This window comes from Fopius arisanus, unplaced genomic scaffold (assembly GCF_000806365.1).
Source record: "Fopius arisanus strain USDA-PBARC FA_bdor unplaced genomic scaffold, ASM80636v1 scaffold00141, whole genome shotgun sequence".
Classification (NCBI taxonomy): domain Eukaryota; kingdom Metazoa; phylum Arthropoda; class Insecta; order Hymenoptera; family Braconidae; genus Fopius; species Fopius arisanus.
In genome coordinates, this window is record NW_011887880.1 from 58319 (window position 1) to 68490 (window position 10172).

Sequence of the window (10172 nt, forward strand, 5' to 3'; positions counted from 1 at the left end):
CCCTAACTGAGAAACTTTATTAACCTTCCATCTGGAAGTCATTTATAACCAAGTAAAATCGTTAATTAACTCAAAGTTTTATCACCCTAACATTTTACCATTTTATATTATCAAATATTATGAGTTATTATATTTTATATCGTTTTATTGTTATATAATATAACGTGAACTTGATATTCTCACTTATTTTCGTACGCCTGTTTCTCCATAGAATATGTTGGTTATTCTAAATATACATTTTATAATAAAAAAGATTTATTGAAAATATTTTAATCATTCATTGATATGACAAAAAATTACATTCTCAGATTCTCCGTAATAATATAAAATACATATATATAATTCAAAAATACTGGATACCGAATCGTCCAGGTGAATCTTTAAAGATATTTACAATTTTCTACTCAGTCAGATGGACGTCATGATCGTGAATAATCAATTATCTGGGGTATCATCAGAGTGGAATCCTCTACGTATGTATGCATGCTGCCAGGGAATTTCACCTTCAGGTGTCAAAAAGTAATTAGCTAATACGTCTCTCTGATTGTATGCATCTCTTGTAGCGCGATGAGCACTCGAAGCTGCAAGACCTTCAAAACCTTCACGAAGTTCAGTTCGGCATTCTCCAGGCACTAGTTGGCCGTTTTCCGATTCAGAATCCACAAAATCAGGTGGGCAATATGAAGGATCATGTGGTGACAATGCATCATTCGTAGTTTTTAAGAAATTATGAAGGCAAACGCACGCCATAACAATCTTATCCACAGTCGCAGGATTCATGCAAATGGGTTTTCGAAATACTCTCCACCGGGAAGCCAGCATTCCAAATGCATTTTCTATTGTTCTTCTGGCTCGAGATAATCGATAATTGAAAATTTTCTGAACATGAGTTAAATTACGATCAGCGTATGGTTTCACCAGATTTTTAGTTAATCGAAAAGCGTCATCGCCAACAAAAAAACAAGGCGTTGCAACTTCACTTCCAGGTAATTTTGCAACCCGTTCTGGTAATTCGAGGGTTTGATCTCGCAGCGCTTTCCCAAATTCCGATCGAGAAAACACTCCGGCATCATTATGGCTACCGTAGGCTCCGATATCTACGAGTGTAAACTTGTAATTATTATCACACACGGCCATCAAAACGATGCTGAAAGTCTTTTTGTAATTATAATATAAGCTGCCGGAGAGCGGTGGTGCTTGGATTTGAATGTGTTTTCCATCTACAGTCCCGATACAGTTAGGAAAATTCCAATTACTCCAAAAGCCATGACAAATATTTATCCAATCCTCGCGTTCTGGTGGTCGGAGGAAGTCAGGTGCTAATATGTCGAAAATAGCATTGCAGGTCTCTTTTATGATGTTATATACTGTTGACTGTCCCACGCGATATGCCATGGCGATTGATAATACTTGGTCTCCAGTTGCGAGGTACCTGTTAAAAAAATAATATGCAATTATTCGTTCTAAATATTTTATGTCAATATTCTTTGAAGTTTAGAAAAATACCTAAGTGTTATAGCGAGTCTCTCTTCTGGTACTAATGCTCCGTGATTTTTTTTAGATAAGGACGGTCTCATCATTTCCAATAATTGATTGAAGATTGGCACTGTCATTCTTGTGTGTCGAAAAAACATTTGTGGATCGCTTTTCAATTCCTGGAGTTAATTCTTAAAATCACCTTGCAGAGGACGCATACCATTAATTGGTCGAACCCACCATTGACGATTCGACCATCTTCGTGAATTTTTCTTCTTCAGAACAAGTAAACCCATAGCCACCAACAGAATCGCTAACAATATTTTATCATTTCTTCTCATGATATGGGATGAAGCTGCGTTTGAAGTACCTGCAATATTAGACGGTTTTTTGTGAAATATTTTTTTTACAACTTATCTGAATGCGTTTTCTCAAATCTACTTTGTTCATTTACATTATTTTAGTTTATATGAAAAATAATAGGAAGCCAGGGAGCTCACGTGGGCAACGTCATTAATTTGACATCACTATACTTCAATAACAAATCACAAACTTCATCACTCTCATTATAAATAAATACCATGTCAATAAAATTAATAAATTTAATTACTGTCAACTTCTTTTCTTCACAGATAAAAATTGTTAACAAAATCGAATTGACACTTCCAGATTCCAGGTTAACATGGACAAACCAAAACTGGGGAGGGGTTCCTCATTCAGGATTGGTTGAAGCTTAAGTTTTACGCTACGTGTGTGGAATGGACTCTACAGCTTACGGTTTACGCTTGCGTCTTACGAGCTTACGGAATTGTGTGTGTGATGGCCTTAACCCACCTGTTACACTGACCTCGCCATGTCAGTAATACGTTGACCGTGACGAGAAGTGAACACGTGTTGTGGCTAGAGATAGTGAGGATTACGTGAGATCAATTAAGAAGGATTATGGTCAGGAAGACCACTAGAAAGGGAAGGAAACCCCCAAAGGTGAGTTAGGCATTCATAATTAGTGTTTTATGAGCGATTATTCCACCTTTATCGTGGTTATTTCCACGACATGTTGTGGCCTTGTCCGAGCCGGCCGCCCGGCTTCGCTTGACTCTTCCATCCATTTTTGGATGGTTTTCGGAGGGTTTTTCCCTCCGCTGATGAATCCCCAAAATACTCGGGGCGCCCCTGGCCACGCCAGTGGGCATTTTTCTCGAAATCTACCAGAATTTTAAGTTTTAGGAGCGATTTTCAGGTGAACGAATTTTCCACGGCCAACGGTGGCGAGTGGTTTTCCCTCTCTCTCACTCTCTTCAGATCCGAGCAAAGTGGGTTCGAGTCCGAAGAGTCGACACTTTTTTTTGTTGTTTTTTTTCTTTTTTTTCTCTCGCGGGGTTAAACGTTCCGCGGAATATCGGATTTATAATCCTAAGGCAATTAAAGACTTCCCAGGAATTCTGGGAAAGCATCGATTTCCCGGCGCGCTAAAATAAGGAATAAGGTGATCCTCGGATTATCGCCGGGCGATAATCTTTGCAGGCAAATCTCAACGGTAACAAGGAGGGGCTACGCATAATTGCATTTAATAATTAATTTTTATAGCCCCATTGTTGCAATCCACCCAGAATATTAGTTGAATTAATTACATTTTTTGGAGACTTTATTTATCGTTCCTTTTTATTTCATTTACGTGGTAATTTAGCCCATGATTAGACATGCCCAAAATACCCCGCTTCCACCCAAGATCCACCCCTCTCTCCATAACCCGCACACTGAGTGAACCAGGACCGTTACCTTTCTCCGAAGCCTGATTTTCCCTTTCTGTTCCCTTTTGGAAAAATGCTTTTTTTTGAGTTTACGATGGTTAATAGAAACAATCGAAATTAGTTAAGTTAGTTTTAGTGATTTTCCGGTTTGGTAATTCCGGTTAAAAATTACCTGGCGCCCATTTGATTTAATTTTAACAGGTTTGGTTAGTTGATCAGCAGATAACGAATGAGTCATTTGTACCAAGATGTTTAGAATTCGAACAGAACAGAATGGTGGTGACCTTATATGACAATACCATTCTGTTCGATAATGCAGGATCAGAACGGAAGAGGATTTGGGAATTGTAAACATCTTGGTACAAACAACTCATTTGTTATCTACTGATAAACTTACTGGGAGAAATGTCACTTATCCGATATCAATATTTTTCATTTCCGTTCCTTTTCTGAATTACAAATAGTTTATAAACATAGGTCAAAGTGAAAAGTAGTTTTTTGGCAAGTGGCGTAATCTATACTCGTTCTACCATGACAGTTCATCCGAACAACTTTATTCGACTCTTGAGGACCACATTTGAAATTTCCAACCTTGCTGAAAGATCCGGGAGCAACGAGGAACGTGAATTGGCAGGCACGTTTGAAAGGATACTGATTCAATCAATGGAAAAATATATGGAGTAAAATTGCTGGCAGGATTATCGAAAGCATTGCAAAGATATAGAAATGAGGTATATCAACAAACATAATAAATTGAATATTTCGTGGATATCGATATGATATTATATGTGTAATATAATATAATATCGATATCCACTAAATACAGAAGAATCGCCTGGCAGTTGCTCAGAGAATGAGGACTACAGAGATTTCCAATATGAAAAGAATGCTGCTGATTTCTGGAGAAGTGGAATAAAGAAGTAGAATCTATCTAGAGAAACTTTTTCCATAGACTCAAGAAGGTGAAAATGATAGTTGCATAGATAGTTACAACGCTAAACAAAGCAAACCATCAAAAGAGGGCCATACTTGGTGAGATTGAAACGCATTGCGGCGTACATTAAGATACAATAAGGTAGTTATGGCGTGATCAGTAAGGGTAAAAAAATACCAAAATTAATGATTTCTTGAATACCTTCTTTCTTTTTTTTCGAAACTTTTCGGGAAATCCCAGGTAGCCTAGAGCAATGAGTGAAGGACAGGAATTGTTTCACAAAATGTCATTTAATGCGGGTACTTTTGAGACATTGCAGGAAATTATTTAAAGTAAAAAAAAGTCCACATCTTTCTGAAACTGCGCAGTCGGCGAACATTTTTCGAGAGGGACATTAACAAGTATAATTCAAGTAACCTAGACAAATTGTGGAGATAAAATAATGAAAACACCATTGAAAAATGGGAAGATTACGTGGGCAATCAGCTGTATCGCATTGGAATTCACACTTGCTTTGCGAAAATTTATCAGTTTATTTTAGGAATTCGACTTGCATGAATGACTCTTTTTTCCATCAGTTTGATCAGAATTCCGTTTTATACGATATTTTTTACATGAAACCAAATTCGTTAAGTTCCCGTTGTATCTTGGTGGATGTAAAAACGAGAGGAATCGGGCACATGTCAGGCAATGCTACCAACTCAGCAGTGCGAATAGTCTCCAGTTGCGATCTTGTTGCTTTTTCCACAGATATTTATTGATTTTCATTAACGTGTAAGGAATTGCACCTCCTGTCATGCCCGTCATGCCATGAATATCCAAAAAAAACGAAGAATGCCATCGTTGCAGGCTTAATTGTTCACGATACTGACCTCTGCAAGGGGGCCCTGCAAGCTCGAAATAAAATTGGCTTCAAGGATGATTTTATTTTACAGCTTCGTCCAAGTGTTTCTAGTATTATTTTAGACGACAACGCATTGCTTCTTGGAACTTCAACAAATTGATCACCAGAAAAACATTAGAGACTGCAGAAGAGTTACAAAAAGAAGCAACAAACAAATTCTTCCTGAAAGGTTGGTCGTATATTGGGGCATGAGCTCGGAAGAATTTATAGAGTACAGTATAGTGTCGTTACGAATTGGAAATTCATTCAGCGCTAACGTTAGCGACAGAAAGTACGAAATAAGTAACATGCGACATGGAATCGACAATTTTAACGACACATAGTTATACACTACAACCTTTCTTTCTGCAGCTGGAAAATTACTGTCACATATTTTCCCGGTTCGGAATGAACCTTCTAGAACTTTCGATGCAATAGTAAAATGCAACTACGAAAGTGTTCATCATTGTATCAACATCGGAAAAACTCCCAGTATGACAATATATAAGACTTAACACATATGATATGTTCTATACAATCATTAGAATTACTATCAAGTGTTTATTTTTTCAGAGCATGTCATTACCTGGTTGAACGAATTCTTCCTCCCAAACATGTGTTCGAAACGGCTATGGTTAATCGATTCTTGGAAACTGTCCTTAAGCCGTGCTAGATATTACCACTCCAAAGAAAGAATTATTAATTATGTTGATACTAAAAAGGACTACTGAAAATATTGAATCCCCTAACTTATACTTTATCTTAGGAGATGGAAGGATTGCTTTCATCATTTTTCAGATATTGTCGTCCTAATGGACAATGATATTTATATTTGCGGAGCAATATCACTAAATTTATGAACTCTTTGGTCCAGGATCAATCATGGTCACCGAGGAGTGGACATTTATTTCGTTAGGGCTGGTTTCAGAATCACACGACCTCTCTCACTCCAATAAAAAATTCAAATTCCCAAGTTCGGAAGAGCAGTGAACCTCACCTGTAAAATTACGCACTGTCAAAAACTGCTGAATTAACAGGTCGATTACGCTAAAGAACAGGAAGTGGGGAAACCATACCATAATTTTCGCCAATCACAAATCGATTCGTGTGCCCCTCACTAACTGATCCGCTCCACGAAATCAAAATTTAGAACAATCTGAAAGACGCCGCTCACGAATGAACTACGATTTTTCAGCGGAAATACTTTTGGAATCAGTTCGGCTCCTCTTAGTGTTCGAATTAACCCTTCGGAGAATTTTTAAATAGTAGGGAACATAAATTAGCAGGTGTTCGGGGATACTAATTCCTTAAACCAAGAGTAAAATAGTTTCTAGCATGTTAAGAGAATTAGTTGCGAACATTGTTAAATGGTGGTTGTGACTCAATCAAAAAACAATTAGTGAGTCTTACAAACTATCAAGACTCAAGATTAAAAACTCAAAATTCATTCCAATTAATTGCGAACGAGTCAAGGACAGGTGCTCCACCTAAACATCTGTGATAAAGTACCGATAGTCATCTGACAGAGAAACGTGGTGGAATCACCTTAACAATTCACAACTTATACTTAATATCCAGTCACAGTTGGTAATTTTTCACAACCAAAATGCCGCATAGATTCGATAATGATTGCAGGGCTCTTCTAATTTGTAATAACTGTCAATTCCAAACACTATATTAATAATCGAATTTAAATAAAATAAATATGCAAAGTTGAACGGACTCATCTCTTTTTTTTTCTTTTAATTAATAAACCAATTCAACCCAAAATCCATTAACGATAAAATCCACTACAGGTAAGAATAAGAAAAAGCAGCGTTGTCCAATAATTAATAAGAAATTTAGAAATTCCAGCTTTGGAAACAAAACTAATGTCCTTCAACGCACGTATTCCCTCCGGACATAACAACATAAAGAGATAAACCCTTTGAATAGTTGAAGAAGTCAAGAAAAAATAGCAAAAGAAGTTATGGAATGAAAAATCAGTCACAGCCTTGCATAAAATAGGATTAGTTAACAAACTTCCGTTCTTTTTTTTGGAAGTCTCCAAGAGAAGCCTAAAGGACAGGGTCTGCTCCACCGGCCATTTCCTCTTCATTGGCTGTTAACTTCATTTTTGACACTAAAAAGTTTGAAAGTTCGCCATTTATTAAACAATTTTTCTCAGTTTTAAATTTCGATGAAAAAAATAAAACCGTTATTCTGTACTTTTTTCTACTTTTCCAAATGAAATTTATTCTGTCGAATTTTCACCTCAGTTTTTCATCACAGTTATTACAGGGGTAGTTTAATCGCCATATGTGACTTTTCAACCGTTGTTTTGGAGATTGTGCTACATATGTAAGGCAACCATGACAGTTATTTCATCCGAACTTCCGTGTTGAAGTTCTAGTTACTCTAAAGGTAGCTATTATGCTACTTTTTTTTGTTAAAACTGGAGAGAATATCGTAAAATACAACTGTGTAGATCTGGTCTGAGTGCAAACTTTCATGAAACAGCTGGGAATATGCTATGTTGATTGCTTCAATGAAATACATCACTCCAATTTTATTGTTGAGTAAGAAAAAAAATCGAGTGGGCAAAAATAAACGTAGCGCAGTCATAAAAAAGACGCTGTCTAATGGGGGGAACCTACTTCATCTGTACCGGTTTTGTTCCCCGTACACTGAAACTGAATTCGACAAAGGCCATTTTTTAGTCGTAAAAACCGGTACGATTATTTTTTCGAGCGAATTCTATTATTTATCAAACTCTATTGTCTCTACGTCCCATAAAAAAAACGGGAATGGAAGTAAAAAAATGAATAAGTTTCTGAATGAGTTAAAAAAAAAGTCTAAAACCGAGACGTACCCGGGTATATCAGCTGTCAGTGCATCATTCATATCCATTCCTATATACTACTCAGATGAGAATATTTGTAATAATAATTTTCAGTATACTTTTATATCTGTGACGAGGCTCCGATTTTTTTTGGAGTGCTGTACGACGATTTCCGGAAAAAATAGCACAATCCTTTCTTCGAGGAATTATGATGAATTATGCACTTCGAAAATAAATCACTGTTGCTCAATCACGAAAATACTTTGGAAATGTAGAACAATATGAACGGCATGTTTCGTACTCATGAGAAGTCAAAAAATTTCTGTAACTAAATATTTTATTCAAAGTTATATAAAAAATGTTGAACGGTAGGAATTTTACGTTTAATAATTTTAGTAATCTGGAAAAATTGTCCGCACCATATGTACCATTTTGTACTTTTTATATGTATATTTTGGGTGCTTCGGATGTGTTTTGTCAGGAGAAGTATCGCATATTCTCTTAGGAATTCATAATTGGATTAATTAGGAAAGAAAAAATTAAAAGAAGTTGAAATTCAAAATACCAATGATTAATATCAGCCGAAATTCCAGATTGGAACTAAGTCTAGAATTCGATCGATTTTACTCGTATAAAAGTGAAACCTAAAGATCATTTTTTTTGTCCATAGGAAAGCATGTTAGCTTCGCTTGGGTGGCGAGGTCGAATTATTTCACTCAAATAATTATACAAAAAACGAGTTGCTAGAGCAAGAAAAATAGAACTATTTATTAAAAACAAAATAGAAAACATTTTGCTAAATCGAAAAACAATTTTGGAAACAATTAACATAAGCGAAAAAAAAAATCTGCAAAAATACATTAATCCATTATAAAATAACCACGTGATTAGGCGTAACCTTTGGGATTGTCTTCAAGTGCTTTACACCAGGCGGCTCAGGGGTCCCTACCTGGTGCATCGATACTGTACGATGTCTCCTCCGTTATTAACATATCTTAATCCATATACATGCATGAATTGAGGCAATTGAAGAATCGAAGTTAAAATGAGTGCACTGAAGTATCCAAAATTAGTTAGTCGTCACTACTTATGCAGTTACTTAGTTGGTTGTGATTATTCATATAGTTAGTCGTCAGTATTGAGAAGTATTATGAGTAATAAAGAGGATGTAATAGTTCTTCGGCAATCGTAGTCAGGGAAGGATCCGTTAGTACGAGCAGTTCCGAATTCATTTTCCGCGGTATCCTGCGTGTTTCAATTCTGCGATTTTACACAAGTTTCACCCAATTAAAATTGTGTGTTATATAATTAATTATTGACCAGAAATTAATGTGATTTCATTTTTAAATATTTGGCAAGGAAGAAACATTTGATTGGTGTTGGAAACCATCCATCAACAAAGAGCAAAATTCACAGAACTTGGATTACATCGAAGGAAACAGCGGAGAAATGGGATGAGTTGACTTTTTTTCAATTATTTTTTTTTCTTGATACACAAAAATGTAAAATAAATAAAAATATGTATTGAGATTTAAAACACATCACATCAATGGAAGCGATGAAAGAGCAAAGTTAACAATCTGCGATCGAAATTTGAGTTTTGGAATAATGACAGGAAATTTCTTTAATCAGATATATTTCACTTTAATTAATAACTGAATAAAATTAGAATTACGAATATTTTTCCCCCTATTATTTTAGTAATTCACCCTATTCCGAACGGAAGCTATTTCTGAAAGTTAGGCCTAAAACCGGAGAAATTGATACTCATCGTTAGCATTATTTATTTGATAATTATTATTGAATATTAAGTGGAGGATGTAAAGGTAAATGTTCATTATATTTCGTGCGATTTTACAATATTTTTTTTTTATTTTCAGTGAAGAATGCACACTGAAAAATTAAAAAATATAATTTTTTCTCCCATTCAAATTTATTTAAGTAAATTGGACTTACTAAACTATCGTGTCAACAGCAAGCAGAAAGAACCCGGCTAAGAGCCATGATTTTTTCGAGCGACTAAGGGACACATCCAGGGTTGTCGAACGGTAATGATCAACAATCTCCTCAACATACTTAGAGATTGTTAGAGCTAATCTCACTCGGATTATAGTTGCTTTTTTCGATTTTAATCTTTTTCTCACGGTGTAATGTTTCTTCCAACCAGAACTTGGAGGAATCGGACGGTGTGAATTTACTATGCATTGCCGTTTTCATTCTCAATGCTTATGGATCACTGACAAACAAAATTTGAAATGTTTTTTGTCCATCTTCGAATTTCGAAGTAGTGTAAATCACTGACACCCC

At 35.8% G+C, this 10172-nt stretch overlaps 1 protein-coding gene across 1 annotated transcript; it reads right to left on the minus strand.

Annotated features, from left to right (window-relative positions):
- Positions 1-1136: 1136 nt before the first annotated feature.
- LOC105272114 (uncharacterized) lies at positions 1137-1734 on the minus strand. Its single transcript, XM_011314028.1, has 4 exons — positions 1717-1734; positions 1507-1655; positions 1257-1432; positions 1137-1147 (listed from the first exon to the last, which is right to left on the minus strand). Exons 1-4 carry the CDS (start codon positions 1732-1734, stop codon positions 1137-1139), a joined length of 354 nt encoding a protein of 117 aa, XP_011312330.1.
- Between the last annotated feature and the right edge of the window lie 8438 nt (positions 1735-10172).